The 18,569-nt window shown below is 39.2% G+C and overlaps 1 protein-coding gene across 1 annotated transcript in view; it reads right to left on the minus strand.

Moving 5' to 3' along the window:
• The window catches only part of RAPGEF5 (Rap guanine nucleotide exchange factor 5), a gene marked incomplete at both ends in the record, with an annotated part of 218,864 nt that overhangs the window by 176,476 nt on the left and 23,819 nt on the right, over positions 1-18,569 (minus strand). Inside the window, 2 exons of the mRNA XM_084230165.1 lie at positions 1,999-2,105; positions 3,767-3,817. Of these exons, the coding sequence (XP_084086291.1) occupies positions 1,999-2,105; positions 3,767-3,817 (158 nt within the window). The remainder of the gene's footprint in view (positions 1-1,998; positions 2,106-3,766; positions 3,818-18,569) is intronic.

Genomic DNA, 18,569 nt, shown 5'->3' on the forward strand with positions numbered 1-18,569 from the left:
AGTTCAGTGGCTCGGGAATCGCGCCTTTTGCACCGCTCCCGTGCCTGGGCGCCTGGTTCCTGCTTACTCAGGGAGGGACCTTCACCTCAGTGAGGACCTCCGCGCGTCTCCCCACAAGTCTAGGTCGTCTCCCAAGCCTAGGTCGCAGGCGCGGGGACCTGGGCAGCCGCTATCCCGGTCTGCACTTGCTTTTCAAGCGCGCCCTTTTCCGCGCAAGCTTACCGGCAGCCCGGGCTGTGTGCGCGTCTCCCGGGGTCTTTGTTCTTCTCTAATGGCGCCCGGAGCTGTTCGCTCACCGCCGCGGCGAATCCTGCAGGGTTCGCCTCAGCTCCCGTTCACGGGGTGTGGTGGCTGAAATAGTTCCTTTCCACTCACAGTCCCACTTGCTGCGTCCGTTTTTCTTGTTGGCCGTTTTGGTTTGTTGTTTCCCTCCTCTCTGCCGGTCGGAGAGTGCCGCCTCTGTGGGCGGGGGAGGGGAGCAGGGTTCTGCGCTTCCCTCCCTTCTAGTCCTCTTTTATGGCCACTTTCTTCTTCGGGTAGTTTGCTGGAGTCACCCGTTTATCTTCCGTGTCCCAGTTCTCACTGGGACCTGCCGCTTTTCCTCCCTATTAACTTTTTTTAATGGGAGATCTTACTCGCAGCGTCTCCTCGCCGCCATGTTGCTCTGCCCCCCCACCAACAATTTTAAACAAAAGGTTTTATATGAAGTTGCCCAACCATCACATGCCTCTCTTCCTGCCTGTCTTGTCACCTTAGCCTGGCCTTGGAAAGCAGGGTCCTCAGACCTTGGCTATAGATTATTACAAAAGAAATGGGTGATCTTGAAGCTTTTTCAAGAGGTTCTCTTGTCCATACACACAAAAACATTTGTGCATTTGTAGATACAAATACAATTAAGCATGGGATTTTACAATTATTAATTCATTGCAGTTCTGCTAATCTCACTATATGATGGTTCAGTGGTACATAAGGATACAGATTCTGTCAGAGGTTGATAAGAAGGAAGTTAGTGGCACTAGACAATTACTGACTTGAAGGGGCATGAAGCCTTCTGGAATGTGAAAAATCTCTAAAACTTATGCATACAAGAACTGGGGTATAGGCCAGAGATGTGGGGGGGTGAGAGGATTCACCAGAGACAGAGCAGGGAAGAGAACAGGCAGATTGACTGAAACACACTGCCGAGGGGAGCAGCGGGCAAGACAGGAGAAGTCTGCTGTGCCATGTGGGTTGCTCCCTGGCCGGCCAGGGATTGAACTCATGCTGCAGAGGCTGCAAATGGCTTCACAGAGCTGTGCTTAACCTTTGCACCACCAGGGAGGCCCTAATATCTTTTCTTAGAAAAATGAGGAGCTGAAAACTCACTTTTGTTTTTTCTTTAAACTACTCCATCAAATGAAATCATGTGCTCCAAACTTTCTAAGTGAACACTCTTGGTTTAGATGTACTTTAAAATTGGCCTTCAGCCCACACACTTACTCTAACTCCTTTGCTCTCCACTAGCCATGGCAGGGCCATTCTTACTGAGCCAACCCACCGTCCCTCCTCACAGCACCTAAAAGGCGAAAGACTTGCATTTGGGAGTGAGAGTTGAGTGCCTTGTCCCATGGGTCCCCAACAGACCTCACAGAGCCTTGATAACGTCCCCGATGAGGGAACTCATATTTCTTGCAGTCCTAGTGCAGCACACTCAATAAAAATGTTGTAAAATATCACATCTCAGAGAAAGCAAAGCACAGACTCTCCCAGGACCACAACCTCACTTGTGCCAGGGGGTTCCATACCCTGATTCAGAACAAGGATCCCAATTATCATTGAGCACTGGATTAAATTTAGAAAAGTCACCATCGAGATCCCAAATAGACACTTCTAAACAAACAACCCCCTCCCACTATCAATATAGCTACCTCTCTGTGTGCAAGGTTATGCTTTTAACACATTTTTACTTTTTTTCCCCATAAGGAGAATTTTTGACAAAGTGTTAGAAAAATGTGTTACCTGTAAAATCCCTTGAGGTTCACTCTGTCCTTTATCAGGTCAGCTGCCTGAACAATAATAATATTCCTCAATGCTCTTCCTGCACAAGAAGAATTCTCTCCATAAATCTAAATGGAAAAGACAAATAATTGCTGTACATTTAGAACCTCATTGTGGCAATTTGTGAGCTGCCAATAGCATATTATATCAAAATTTACAAAATTTACATTTTAGCCTACATAGCTACATGCAACTACATATCTTGTTTTTGCTATTGGTCCATGGACACTATTCAGTTATAACAACTATTTTTTAAATGCCAAACTGCTTGAACAAAAATAACCTCGTTTTACACAGTTTTTAGGGCACAATATCCACTGTTTTTTAAGACAGAATATTTCTATCAATATAGATAATTGAACATTTATATTATATATTAACTGCCATATTGATAATGCACTCATGTAAAGGTCTAGGAAAATGGGAAAATAATTTTTCCTATCTAGTGAACATCATGACAATTTGATAGTAGGCTGCTATCTGCTTTGCCTTTAAGCTTCAATAGCAGAGCTCACAGTTAATTCCAAGCATTCTGATTCATCTACTTCCGTGACTCCATCTAGCAGATAAAAATTTCATTTAATTCCTCTTTTTAATCTTCTAATTCATCCATAAATCTTTGATTCTTGAAGGATGATGGAGAGTGCTCCTTAGTTCGAGAGTGCTCTGTGCCCTACTTTATATTCTACTTCCTTTTTCCATAATTGGTTCCTTCCTCTTCAGTGCAATGCTGCTTTTCAAACAAAGGAAGCTAAATGAAAATGAGCTGTTTTCATATGTAAAGGCTCAAGAAAATTAATATATATATTGGAGATACATGCTTATTTCTGTTTACTTCTTTCTGGGTTAATTCTTTTTATACCTAAAGTATATTTTATATCTTCTCTCAAAGCAAACAAATTGATAATATGTTAACTGTGACTTGACAGGGAATATTTCAATCCCATTCTCACTTCTTTAATTTTCTTGCTATCATCTCCTAAACAAAATTCAATAGAAAAGAGAAGCATGGAAGAAATGATTTACTTTTAACATGTTGAAACTGTTATTTTTTAAATGCTTGAACAAATGAGAGGACAGGAAATTTACCATAAAAGAGACACAAGCCTGGTGACACTTAATTGTGACATGGTACCAAGTTCACTCAGTCATTCAAAAAACATTTAATAAGCAGCTATCAGGCTACTTATTCTAGATGCTGGGATACAGTAGAGAACAAGACTGAAAAGGTCCCTACAAACAAAGCTCATAGTCTCCTGTTACTCTAAAACACCTACTCTTTATTGACAGATTTGTTAACCCAATACAATAAAGCTATGCTCCTCTTTTCTTAACAATAAGCATATGGAGATATTCCACTATCAGATAACAATAAATATAAATAATCCTTTTTTACAAAAAGTTTTCAGCACAAAATTTCCACCATGCTTAAAATACAGCATTTTTATCAATACAGACAACTGAAAAACTATATTCTATATTAACTCTGCCATACTGATAATACATTCATGCAAAGGACTTGAAAGGTAGGAAATATTTTTTTCTACCTAGGGGACATCTTGAACCATGACACAATTATCAGAGCATCTCAAACACCTTTGGCTGTGTCATCCCCAGTGAAGGAAACATGTGATCAGGAGCAAAACAAACAGCTATTACTAGAGATTTCTATACCACAATTTGCAAATCATTATTTCAGATCATGCAGTAAATGAGAAAAGAATCATACCTGGGAAGGAGTATGTTCGAGGTATGGATTGGAAATTCTTCGTGACAGAGTCTATTTTAAAAGAAAGAAAGGGAGGAAAATTAAAGCCAAACAAATTTTGTAACATGAACACACAATACATACAACAGTGGCACGCCCAGTAATTATCGAAGTCAAAAAATGAGATTAAATCCCAAATCATGGATCACACGGGATTATCATCCTTATTCTCACTCAATGTAAGTATCTGGTCTACATTCACATCCACTTGACAGGATATGCACTTGAACAGATCCTAGTCTAGACAACTGAAAAAAGTGTAACAGGAGACAGGTGTTTTGTACACGTCATTTTATTCTTAATGTCATTTAATTACATTTCTCCTTCCTTTTCATTCCCACTTTGACCAGTCTTACCCAGGTTTTCATTACTACATCCCCAAACACTTGCTTTGGTTTCTCTGCCCTCTGGTCACACCTGCTCAAGCCATCCTACAAATCTCAACTAAACAATGTCCTTAAATTGGCCCCTCCACCTACAATGGGTTTCATTTCTTATGTGAGTCTATTCAAAGCTCCCAGTCTGCCCTTCTGTGCCCACGACAGCCTGCCTCCAATGGGTTTCCAGTGTTCTCTTTTCACCTTTCTACATGGCTACTTTGGTTTAACTAGGTAATACTCATCAGAAGAGCCTGCCATCCATAGCTTGCCTCTACACGCACTATTCTCCACATTGGAAAGCCCCAGTCTTCCCTGATACTTCCCTGAATCCCACCAGGTTTTGAAATCTAGCTTTGTGCTGTTATCTAACAGGAAATCTCTGCTGCTACCTCGGTCCATTGGGGTTTCACCCTCTTTGAAGCTCCTTGTTTTTTCCTCTATTATTCATTTGGTAACTCCTGGATGTTCTGCATGACCCACTGTCTTGTGTATACATTTACCCCAACAAATCCACAAACTCCTTGCGGGAGATCTGGTAGCTTATATTGTTTGCTTTCACAGTATCTAACACACATCCTTGTACAAAAAAAGTTTATTTTTCTATTCATTTATAGATATTTATATCTCTGTTTCAACTTAGTAGTTACTGAATGATTTGAATTGTAGGAGCTAATTTTTCCTAGTTAACAATCCAGAAAGCATTACCATCACCCACAGATGCTTAAGCACAATAGAAAACTATTATCATTTCCCATTGCAGTATAGGAAAAAGTACAGAGAAACCAACATTTACTGAGCTTCCAACCTATGTTTAAAAGCTCTTTATCCCTCTACTCCAAGGCTCACTGTCTTTTGAAATCCCATAGTTTTTAGTCTTCCGCCTCCACTTCTTAGAATAATTTGCTAAATTTACAAAATGTGCCCTGCCAGTCATCGCTTTCCAACATCTGAACTTCTACCAAATTTTAATGTAAGAAAGAATTCTCATTCTGATCCTTCCCCTATTCCACATGGCTCCTATAATACTTACCTTCTAATTAAACAAAAATAAATGTAGGGGTACTTTATATTCAGAAATGTCATTTGGTGCAGTCTGCTAAAGGTTTGCAATGGCTTAAAAGAAAATTAAATATATCATGTAGACAAACCATTTTAAATTCCCACATGTTAAAATAAAACATCCACCCACCCCTTCGATCTTGTCAATTCACACTCCGAAGGTGCCTTCCCAGGTCTTCTGTTTGAGTGGAGGTAATATACTCACTTATTGAAATACAGCTAGCCCTCCACATTCAGGGTTCTGCATTTTGGTTTCAACCAACCTTGGGTTCAACTAACTTTTGCTCAAAAATGTGCATTATTTAGCTAGACCTAGGATGGTCATGTCTGCACTGAATATGCACAGATTTTTTTCTAGTCATTACTCCCTAAACATCATAGTATAACAACTATTTATATAGCATTTATACTATATTAGATATTATAAGTAATCTAAAGATGATTTAAAGTATATGGGAGGATGTTTGTAGGTTATATGCAAATACTATGACATTTTATATGAGGGACTTGAGGCTTCTCAGATTTTTGGTGTGTGTGTGGTTGGGGGTCGGGGGAGAGGTGTTTCTGGAACCAAATCACCATGGATACAGAGGATTGACAACAGTAATTTAAAATCTGCATATGAACCAAATTTATAATTTGAAGATGAATCATGATAAGTGATCCCCCCCCCAACAAAGATAGACTTTTAAAAATCATTGGCAGTAAAAAACTGACAACTTTTATTACACATCTAATTGCCTAAATCAGCTCAGATGAGCAACTACTTCACATGATCTAGTTTTAAAGAAAGCTTCTAGGTAGAAACAAGTTCTAAAGAACAAGGTAGGGGCAATTTCACAAAAGAAAGCAAATCACTTCCTTTTTCTCTGCTGCCAACCTGTATCCGGCTGTTCCAACACTAGTGTTACACTCACACAATTCCATTTCACAGAAACTTCTCCCTGGATGGCTTCTTTCAAAAGCTGGGTAAGGTGAGTAAATAAAGCAATGGGATTCTTCCATGCTGACCAGATAACAGTCTTAGATAAGCTACTAACCCACAGGGAATGGACAAGAGCAACATAATAACAACTGCTTTTTACAAGACACAATACTGAGATTTGTTGCCAGAAACTCTGGTGAAGCTTCTCTTTAACAGGTCCCAGAGGGGCTTTGTTTCATTAATGCTCTGGGACAGCAGTTTTCAAACTTAGTGGAGCTAGGGGAAGCCACCAAGTCTCTAGAGAACTACTGATTCATTAAACTTAAAATAATTACCATAATGCTGTACCCTTTCTTGAGACCACTTTTTTTGTTAGTTTTTGGTATAGATCAAAAATAGCAACTGCCAAAGACTTAAGGAAAAACAGAACATGGAGGAATAGTCTATCCATTTATTTTTAACAGATATTGGGAAAAGATTAAGTAATTTTATTAGGAAAACAACATAGACCAGCTTACAGAAATTTGAGAATCACTACTCTAAGTCACCTCAAGAATTGTTCTCCCAGCATCTACCCAAGAAAGATCACAAAAACACTCTTGAAAATGGCCCTCTCTCCATTTCAATATTCTCTCCTCACTATACAACTGCTCTGCTGTTCTCATCCTTCTTTATATCTCTTTGTTTTATTTCTCCTCTCAGTTTCCAGGAATTCGTCTAATCACTCTTGTGGCAATTAACTTTCATTCTTTTCACATTTAGAAAGAACCAACTGAGCTCCTTCTCAGGCACTGTGGGACCTTACAAGAACACACATTCAGGGCCTCTCCTGGTGGTGCAGCGGTTGAGCACTGGGCTGCGAAGCTGCCGCAGCCTCTGCAACACCGGTTCAATCCCCGGCCACCGGGCGAGGGTCCCACATGGCGCGCAGACCTCTTCTGCTGTGCCCGCTGCTCCCCTCAGCAGTGTACTTCGTCAGTCTACCTGCTCTGTTCACCGCTCTGGCTCTGGTGAATTCTCTCACCCTCTCGCGCTTCTGACTGTACCCAGTGCTTGTATAAATAAATAAAATATTAAAAAAAAAGAACACACATTCAGATAAAATACTATCTCTAATTTAAAAATCCATTTATGAGAAGACAGGATCTAAAGAATACTTTAAACCCCTGAATTTTCTTTCTTGATCCTGGTTTCCTATCAATTTACTCTAGGATCTTGGATGGATATTGCTGTTGATGCAGGGCATCGTTTTTGATGACGCTCCCTAAAATATCTCATAGATATCTCTAAACAAGATGATTCATCTCTAAATGAGATGATTCTTTTTTTCCCTCTTTCACAACGTTCTAGAACAAGCTAGAAACAATGATTCTTTCATAAAAGATATACCATGGAGAGAAGGCTAGCAACAACACAAGTTATATTTTAATTCAAATCTAATGTAAGGTCAGAGAAATTACATAATTTACTTCTTTCCTGTCCATTTTAATGAACCACGGAAAATGATTCCCTAAATGATTCAAGCCAGATCTCATATTTTAAAGATGTGTGAGAAAAATATAACCCTTTAATATTCACCAATGTATTTCCAGAAAAAAAAGTCATAACTCAAGAGGTGAATTGGTTAGCAACAATATGTAACTTTAAAAAGAAAAAAGAAAAAGTTGAGTGTCCCTTAAAATTAAACTGTAGTAGTATGAGGATGGGTCTAACCCAAGCATGGAACTCATTCCAGAGACAATGAAAATATCTTGCTAAAAATGTAATAGAATTTAAGGACATTTTTCATCAGTCAGCTCTTAAAGGAGATGCTATCCTTCGAATGAGTTAAAGCACATAAGGTACTGTTGGGAGAAAGAAATGTGAGGATACAGACTGAATCACTTTATCACCACAGAAGTAGGAACTGCTCTATTACAAATGGGAACTAACAAGAACTAACAAATTTATTGATAAGTTAAGAATTTAGTTCATGACACAGCTTTTTGTCACTTTTAGCCACACTGCTTTTTCCCACTGTGGTGAACAGTAAAATATGAAGATGTTAACATGGTATAACTACTATACTTGGAATTCTTACAATCTCAGGAAGTCAAAAAGCTTCTTAGGTACATGGAGGGCACATATGTTAAGAGATTATAGACCAAAACAATAAAGACCATGGTCTAGTAAGTTTTCCAGTATAGTTCTAATACTTTGGGTCCTGCTTGGTCCCAAGACACACATCTCAATCAAAGCTTGGTCAAGGTTGAAGGGAGAGAATTGCAGCCAGTTTATTGGCTTGTGAATTTTCTGGTGACCACAAGTCAGTTATAATGCAAACTGCAGATAAAAATCATTGCTGAAATGCAGGGGCAGGGCATGGTACCACAACTCCTTCTGCAAGCTCTGGGTATAATTCAGGCCCACAACCATTTCCTCAAGGTTCCAAAGGATGTGCCCCAATAGCCAGTCACGAAGTCTATTTGTAATAATAAGTTCTCAGCATATCATGGCTACACGATAGTCAATGATCTCAAAATTATATTTTTATACTGACCTGTGATGAGTTAAGGAAATGAATGGAATCACAGAGAAGGTAACAGAGATACTTCCTGAGTATTTCCCTTGTCTTAAGTACTTTTGCATATTAGTATTGCACCCACCTATACATATTTTTACAGACAAGAGGCCTGAGGGTCAGAGATATTAAGATCCTAGAGCTGGAAAGTTATAAACCCTGGATTGCCATAAAATTTTGATTGATCCAAAGCCACTATTGTATTGTTACTGGCGATGTATTAAGTAATATGTGCTACCTTTTAGTTTTATAAGTATTAATGGATATGTTTTAAGATTGTATTAAGTAACTTTAATAAAACATATCCATTAATACTTATAAAACTAAAAAGTAGGTACTATTTTTAATCCTATTTTGCATATGACAAAATTATAAAGAGGCTTGTCGTCCAAGCCTATCTTTAGTTACTACTTGCAATGTATTTTACAACATTGAATGGGATGATTTAAGAGTAACATGAAAAGTGAGTACATCTAAGCATTAAGATATCACAAACAGTGCTTGCTGGATCCAGCAGTCTCAACCCTCAATGTGAATTAAAACCATCTGAGAGACTGAAGGGAAGAAACCAAACAGGTGCTTTGGTCTCACCCTCCCTGGAAATTAGAATCTCTAGGAGCAGGACCTGTCAAGCTCCCCAGGTAGTTCTAATGTGCACCCGGCTGTAAAAATCAATGTTTGAAACTGGCATTTTGAACCTCTCATTATTCAACTTCAGCTATGAGGCTTGGCGCACTCTTCAAACATTGCCTCCTCACACACGCAGCTGAGTTCAGAACATAGTACAGATGCAAGCCATTTCACCAATAGCACTCCGATCTGTGGCCGAGTTTCCAAGTCTGACTTACATAGAACAAAGAACCACTGTTTCAGTAAATCCCACCTTGCACCTGTTGGTGTGGTAGGTGTTTTCAATCTGTCCTGTCTCAGACATAGCCCTAAGCCATGGCATCTTCGTCTCTACAGAGAAGCATAGTACCCACAAGCCTTCAGAAGGGGCATACCCTTTTAACAGCATCCACAGCATTAAGCTCAATTTTTCCTTCCCATTATCAAAGGGCTCTCTTCTAGCATAGACATGTTTTGCCCCACTTAAAAGCTTAAGTAGAAAATTAAAGTGGGTTCTAGGAATACTTATAAACATTTCACAATCTTACCTGTTTAGGAAGATAAATCAGTAAGAGCCATCAGTTTTTGGGAAAATATACACAATAGGTACAACAAATCCCAAAGTATGATCAATTTGATTTTACTCAGTCCTTGGGAAAGTAACTTTCTTTTCACTTTGTTTGCAAACAAGAGACAGTTTTGCCTGTCAGGCTGGACTTCCACGGTTAATGCAATCACAGAAAGGACTTTAAAATTTAGGAATAAAGTTAACAGAGATTTTGAAACAACAGTTTAATTAGCAAACTTATTTATCTCCACTTGTCACTAATTCCCTACTTGTATTAACGTCAACCCATCCAGTTACCTCTGGACAACAAAGTGAACCATTTCCACAGCAGCCAACATGAAGAAGCTGCCACTTTTCAAATCTGAGACAAACTGAGCAACAAAATAATTAAAGCATTGCATTATAACACACAGAATAAGTTATATCTTGAGTCCATACTGATACAAATATCTGATAAATACTGGTGTGTATATATGGGGAGGTGGGCAGGAGAGCACTCCCTTACAGAAATAATTTCAATTACTAAATGCAATAAAAAGAAAATGAGGGCCTCCTCTGGTGGTGCAGTGGTTGAGCACTGGGCTGCGATGCTGCCTGCAGCCTCTGTAGTGCCGGTTCGATCACTGGCCACCGGCGAGGGTCCTACATGGTGCGCAGACCTCTCCTGCTGCCCGCTGCTCCCCTCAGCAGTGTACTTCGTCAGTCTGCCTGTTCTGCTCCCCGCTCTGGCTCTTGTGAATTCTCTCACCCTCCCACGCTTCTGACTGTACCCTGAGCTTTATATAAATAAATAAATAAATCTTTAAAAAGAAAAAAAAAGAAAATCACCATCAATAACATCACCATAAGAAATGTTGCAGATAATAATCACCAATGGATGCCAAAATGTGTGTATAAAAGAATGATGAGATATAGGATATTAACAGAGTGTCAAAGTGACTCCCTACAAGATGCAAGTACAAAGGAAAAAAATGGTAACATCTCAGTGGAATTTAGCAGACATCACCTTAACCAAGTGATAAAAGTTATCACCCATCATGAGACATTTTTACATCACCTGCCTGGTGATATAAGAGGGATATCCTTCAATACTGAATTTGTTGAGTATCAGTGCTGGGTCCAACAACTGTACAACTGTAGTTACATAAACATTAACATCTGGGGAAGCTGTTTATTGGAGAACTTTCTCTTTGTACCACTTGTGCAACTTTTTTAAGTCTGAAATTATTCTTTATAACAGTTTTTAAAAAACCATAGCCTCCTTCCTCTTCACAAACAGAAGCTAAAAACACATTCAAATATTATTTCAAAGTACATAACAGCTTGTATTTAAAATCTGAAAGAATTTGCAGTTATTTAAAAACAAAAACAATTCACCCTTAGTACTCAAAATGTTCCAACTCTTGAACAGAGCGGTGAATGACCCTGCTGACTTGTCTACATAATCCCTGCTGTATTCTCTTCTGCAAACTAACTGCTCCAGCCATGTGGGCTGTTCGATTTTTACTATGCAAACCACGTGCATAAGCCTACTGCAAACCTCTATGCCCAAGCCCTTGCTGTGATTCCCCACTCTCTGTACTTCTCTGCACATTACATTCTTCCTGTCCTGTGATCCACGCAAAAACTGCAGGAAGCCCACCCTCGCCCTGAGCCTCCCGTGATTAATCTCTTTCCCCAAACACACTTAACACTTGCCACTAAAATATAATGCCTTTTGGTTCCATTTGTAAGTGTATCCCAGTTGTCTTTGACCAGCCCTGTAAATCCCCAGAGGAACTTAGGCCTTCTGTAAACCCAGGACCTTCCACAGTATGTACCAGGGGCAGTCATCCAATGGTGACTTCTTCCCAGCGTCCAGAGACTCTTAGGCCAAGTGGCAAAGCATGATCCTGCCACCTCCAAATCTATGAAACCCATTGTCACCACCACCTTCCTATCTTACCTATAAGTGGTCACCTATGGAGCAAGAGTACATATACTGAATATCTTTATATGCTGAATAACTTACATGCTGTTTTAAAACTTAAAGATCCACTTGAATGACAATCATTCCTTCATAGTGAGAAAACCTCAGTTAAGTGATTTTACATGAAGTCTTTGAGAAGGAAAAATGTTTACTCCCTTTCTCACATTATTGGCAAGTCAGAAATGAGCAAAAGAAGTAAACCTTGAAATAGTCACCTTCCTTCCCTTCTTTGGTGGAAATACATTATTAGTCTGTTAAAGTTTCTTGTCAATTTATACATAATGTTTTGAAGGCTAAAAAACAAATGTGATAATGTACAGTCTTCCAAAGGAAGGAAGATTTATAAAACTATTTTAGTTTTCATTTCTTAATTATTCAACCAAGACATACAAAGAACTTCAGAGATACAGAACCAGGAAGAATCTCCTGAGGTCACCTGCTGATTCCACAGTGTTCCTGTGAACTAGGAGTCAGCTGGGAATGTAGATAAGGGATCCACAAAGTGCACCCCACAAGCCAACCCCAGCTGCCATGTGCTTTTCATAAAGTTTATTTGGCACACCACTGGCTCCATTTGTTTACATGTGGTCTCTGGCTATTTTCCTGCCAAAACATGTATTATCTGCCCTTTATAGAAAAGGCTTACCAATCCTGGTGTAGATTATCAAATTTTACAGAATAGATGGTGCAAAATAAGTCTCCCAAGCAATATATTACAATGTGTAGCCAAATACTGATAGGACTTTTTTTTTTCATTTTGAACCAAATTATTGTTCAGGCAATTTAAGATTATTTCTTCTAAAACTGTTCCTGGCACATTTCTATCTTCACTTGTGTGTTATATAAAAGCAAGAAATAGGTCAAAGCAATTTTTCTTTCAAGATTAAAACAAACAAGGAACATTTGGTTTCACTAACTCTTTCCCTTAAGGAAGGAACTTCCAATGTTTACCACAATACAAACAAGTCTAGACTACATCAAACTGATGCCAAGGGTTGAACATACAAAAGTATCACTATAGTATAGTATAGCATAGCATAGCACAGTAAATTTAACATTATTGCAAACATCTAAACATTGCACACAATATTCTTTTTGCCTGAAATGTCTTTCTCTTCACACATTTAAATTTTCATACAGTTTATGTTAAAGTGTATTCATATACTCAAGTCTTCCCCATTAGAAGTTCTTATGTACTTCCAAAGCATTTTAGATTCCCAGTACTTGTTTACATTTGGACTTCCCCTAATCATTATAAAAATCTTAAAGGATCTACGTTCTGCTCATATTTATAAATGTCCACAGTATCTACAGGATTCATTGCATACACTTAATTCTCATGAAAGTGAAAAGAAAAAATCCAGCACTTTTAATGCCTTTCTTGACACTTTTCACCTTCTAGTGTTCATGGCTTCTTCCTCTGTGTATCTGTACCTTCTCCTCATGGGAGGCCACCTTGTATGGGAGTTAGAGCTCAGGATTTATTTACACTGCTTAGATTCAAAGTCCATCTGTACTACTTAAAAGTTCTGTGTCCTCAGACAAGTTATTTAACTTCTTTGTGTCGATTTCCATTTCTTTAAAAGGGTGAAATAGGGCCTCCCTGGTGGCACTGCGGTTGAGTGCTGGGTTGCGAAGCTGCCCGCAGCCTCTGCAGCGCCGGTTCGATCCCCGGCTGCTCCCGGTCATCGTAGGAGGGTCCCACATGGCGCGCAGACCTCTCCTGCCGCCCACTGCTCCCCTCAGCAGTGTCCTTCAGTCCCTCTGCCTGCTCTGCTCCCCGCTCTGGCTCTGGTGAATTCTCTCACCCTCCCGCGCTTCTGACTGCACCCAGTGCTTGTATAAATAAATAATAAATAAATAAATCTTTAAAAAATAAATAAATAAATAAATAAATAAAAGGGTGAAATAAAATCCACTCATAAGGTTGTTGTAAAGATTAAATGACTGAAAACAGTGGTTCTCAAACGTCAGCCTGCCTCAGAGCCATTTGGAAGGCCTGTTAAGCTAGATGGCTAGACCCCATCTTAGAGGTTTGGGATTCAGTAGGTCTAGGGTCAGGCCTGTGAATGTGCAATTCTAACAACTTATGTTCATGCTGCTGGTCCTAGGACTACAGTGAGAAAGACTGACTGAAAATACATGAAATGCTTAGAATAGTGTCTGCTATATATAGTAAGTGCTCAATGAGCATTAACTCTGATTGGGCTCTCAGAGGAGGAGCGTAGGTCTCTCTTACTACACTGTGAGCTTCTCAAGGGATTGGATTGTATCATTTTCATCTGCATCCCCAGGACACAGTAGAGTATCTCTGATAAAGCTAGGCCAGTGGGGCGCTGGCAAGTCTCTGCCTCAAACAAGATTCCTCCTGGTCAAAAATGGAAAAAATTTCTCCTTCCAGCACCACTGCCTGGGGTTTCGCATCAAGCATCTTTTGCACATAGCTATGCCATTCACCCACTTGACCTACAACACACAGTCTCCCATACTTGGGCATCTGGAAAAGCTAACTCAAAATCAAGAAGCTTTTAGATGGTCATTGGGAACATGGTTCTTTCCCAAGTGGGTACAGAGTTTCTGTGTGCTTCTATCAATGCTAACAACCTGCCATCACCACTGCTTAAAGCTCTAGGTACAGTGAATATTTATATAAATGAAAGTTTTACTTGGACACTACCAGGTGAAAATTCTTTAATTCATTCTAAATTTATAATATCTACTGGTAATTACTACTTATCAGTAACACTCCATATCTTCTGGGTAATAATTCACTTTAGAACTTGAGAAAATCAGTATTGACTTTAGCATTCTAGAATTTCACATACACAACTTGAAATATTCAGGACATGTGCAACACCAGGATTATGACATGGATCCTCTGCAACTGCGCAAATAACCCTAACAGCAGTGCTGTGATCCCATGTGCAAGCTTTCCACTCAGAGAAGGTCATTTTTCTAGCCCTCCTGAACTCATTCAAAGCAGCTGGGAACTCTATTACTGCCTCTCTTGTGCAATTCCACCATTCTCTGATGAAGAAAAGAGGGTCATCTAATTGATCAAAATTTACCATTTGCCACAAGGAGCAGTCGTATGCCTGCCTTCATTTTGCTCAGTTAACACATAAAATTGTTAGCTTTGCTGGCCTTCACTTACTTCACAAACTCTACTGCCCTCACTCCCACTACGCCCTGACTCACTTACCACACCCCCATGTCCTAGTCCATGCACATGATTAAAGATTATGCATCATTTCAAATTTTTTAAAGAACCTGTAATACATGGACATATTTTGGCGAAAAGTGAAAAAAAGTTAAAAGTGAAACAGTATAAGGTCACGTACTCCTACAATACAAATAAAGAGCAATATACCAATGTGTTAATAGTAATCTCTGTGTAACCAGTAACTGATAGATCTTTGTTATTTTCTGTATTTCCAAATGTCCAATTTTTCCATATTAAATATGTTACTTTTATAACAGGGGCAGGAGGGGGGCAGATTACTTTAAAAACAAAATAAAACCAGGCCTTTAACCCTGGTGGCACAGGGGTTAAAGTCTCAGCACTATCAAGCTATGGCCAACCACTGCTGCATGAGTTCAATCCCCAGACAGGGAGATAACCCACACAGCACAGCACTCTCCTGTCTCTCCCGCTGCTCCCCTCAGCAGTATATCTCAGTAGATCCACCTGTTCTTCTCCCCACTCTGTCTCTGGTGAATTCTCCCAACCCCTGCACCTCTGGCCTACTCCCTAGTTCTTGTATGCATAAATAAATGAAAATAAATCTTAAAACAAGATGAAACCTCTACTCATTATCATTACCCTCTACTCCAATTCTATAAAGGAAACACAAGATTACACAGATGAAAAAAGTGACTCTTTATATATAAAGGGTTAAGAAAATCTGCACAGTAAGAAAGAATCCAAACTTGAGTTAGTTCTAATGCAAGTGTATTTATGGGTGGGAGAGTGTGAGATAAGGCTTTAAGTAAAGATCGAAAAAGATAGTACAAGGTTAAGGATTCCACTAGGAAGAATGTTAATACTTCTCCCTCTTTCTGCTCAGTGGAGTCCTTCGAGCCACTCTGCCTGCCTGAAGTCAAAAAGGGTGATTGAACTGCACAGTTCATTTGTGAAAGGATTTTTTTTTTTAATCCAGAAACAGAAGTTGTTCAAGTTTTGGAGGTCACTGCAAGGGGTTCAGAAGATATTGGTCCTACCAGAAAGAATTAAAATTTACGCCAAGTATAGAAAATGAGAAAATTACATTTTTGTTTAGAATAAAGAATTTTTGCTTGAAAAGAAAGCATAGAGGAGACCCACAGTGGTAAGTGGAAGGAGTAACCCACTTTCTCTCCATTGAAAGAAAAGGGCAGGCAGGACAATGAATAAGTATAGTGCAGAAATTTCAAACAGCATAGCAAGAGATAGGGCTATGCTTTCATTTCTAAGCGGCCCTTTGGGTGTAAAGGATAAAACTGGGCTCTACCCAAAGTTCAAAACTTTTAACACCAGTGCTCAGAGGGATTGCTCTGTGACCAATTTGCTGAAGTGTTTAGGATCACTTGCTCTTGACATTATTAACCTCCAAATACTCAGAGCTCACAACATCTGGAGAAAATGACTCAGAAAACAAATACCCCAAATTCAAGTATCAATAATTTTAGGGTTCCTTATGTTCCTTATGTTTAGGGTTCCTTATGTTCCTTATGTTTAGGGTTCCTTATGTTCCTTATGAATTTACCTCTACACAGCCAGGTTAGCTCTCTGCTTTCAAGGAAAGAATGTGAGACACTCAGTGGCTTAACATGTGACTGCTGCATTTCCATGGTGAATGTTGTTTACAGTTACTTCACTATCCCAGGTACAGAGACTGCTTTTACAACTCTCAGACATTGCAAATTGCACATCTTTTTTTTTTTATTAATTGTGATCCTCATTTATAGGACACTGGCTCTAACGTAGCCATATTCAAGAATTAATAAAGTTTTAATCCCAGCCTCAAGGCCATCATTGTCCATCACATTCCTGCCCAAGACCTGAGTGACAACTCTCCATCTCCAAACAAGAAGAGATTGTCCCTGCTCACACCTCAAGATGCAGATAGGGAAGAAAAGGGGTTTTAAAGAAACTTTAGTTTCCACACAGATCTTTCACTAGAAGGGAAATTAAATCACCAAGACAACTGTTTTCAAAACAGCTTCTAAACTAGAAGGAAAACTTAAAATGAATCTTAAAATTTCATAAATGGAATAAAAGACAGAATTGGATTGAAGTCCATAGTAGCAGAAGACTACAAGATTAAAATCTTCTCATTTTTTCCAAGATATATGCTCTCTGAAGAGAGCATGAGGCCCACAGAAGCTTGGTATTCCTACTTTGTTTTGAGTTTGACATTGTGTGTGTCCCTTGGACTAAAAGGTCAAGGCTCTTTTATGAATACAGTTGGCCCTTGAACAACTGTCACTGTCCACTTATACAAGGATGGGTTCTGCACGCACAAACTCAACTGCATCTGTTAGTTGAATCTGCTGATGCTGAACGAGGGCATCTGGAGGGCTTACTATACGGGATTTGAGCCTCTGAAGATTTTGTGGTGATAGTGGAGGTATCCTGACACCAATCTCTCCCAGATACCAAGGGACTACTGTGGTTTCATTTGAGGGGAATAAAAATTTACAATTGGATTTTCCACTGCATTAGGGGATAATGCCCCTAGTTCCCACTTTTCAAGGGTCAAACTATAGTCACAAGAGGTACTAAGAAGTGCATTCAGAAAGCAAAGAGCAATGAGCAAGTAACCAAGAACTTCCTTACATTTCCATTACATATTTCAAAAGACATGAATGAGACAATACTTATTGAATAATGGAAAAACAAAATACTAAAATAATGTTCAAATATGGGGTAAAAACATGCTTTCAATAAGGCTTTTATAGTCTTCTAACTTTAAATCCATGATTCTGGAGACCAACTGTACAACAAAGTGAATGCGAGCTGCACACTTGAAGCTCAACGGTTAGAATGGTAAATTTATGGTTATGTATATTTTACCACAATTAAAATTTTTAAACCATATTTGATAGATTCTCAGATCCAAATTTACATTCAAACACTGATCTTTGAAACTAAGAACCCATACACACACAGTGAAAAGCCTGCTGTCCAGGGTGAAGGTGCTCTTCTAGGGAGATCGAGCTCCGCAGTGAATAATCCCAGCCTCCACACTAGGCGAGATTTAGAGCCACCGCACATCTACCTCTTATTGATTTTGGTGAGGTTTTAAATGGAACCATGTGCAAATGAAGCCCGAGGAGTTAATTAACACAATTGTTTGCCCATGTTTTCTTCTTCTTTGTGTATTTAAATGCAGCACAAAAGTCATCAGCAGAAATAAAACATGAAGGTGAAAATGAGGACCATTCGCCCTGCAAAGAACAGAACTTCGCTCTTTCCTGCAAAGTACTTAGTCCTTTCCCTCTCAACCACGTTCCTGTAGTCACATTGAATGCTAACAAAAGGTTTTCAAAAGCAGATCCCATTTCTTATTACCGACTACATTTGATGCACGCAGGGAAACTTTTTGGTGAAAGCTTTCCAATTATAAATTAATTCCATGACTCACGGCAGGCAATTCCTTTCATATAACTCACTTAAGGCTTCTGTATCTCAATCTAGTCAACAAACACTTCG

Source organism: Talpa europaea, assembly GCF_964194135.1.
Source record: "Talpa europaea genome assembly, chromosome: 3".
Classification (NCBI taxonomy): domain Eukaryota; kingdom Metazoa; phylum Chordata; class Mammalia; order Eulipotyphla; family Talpidae; genus Talpa; species Talpa europaea.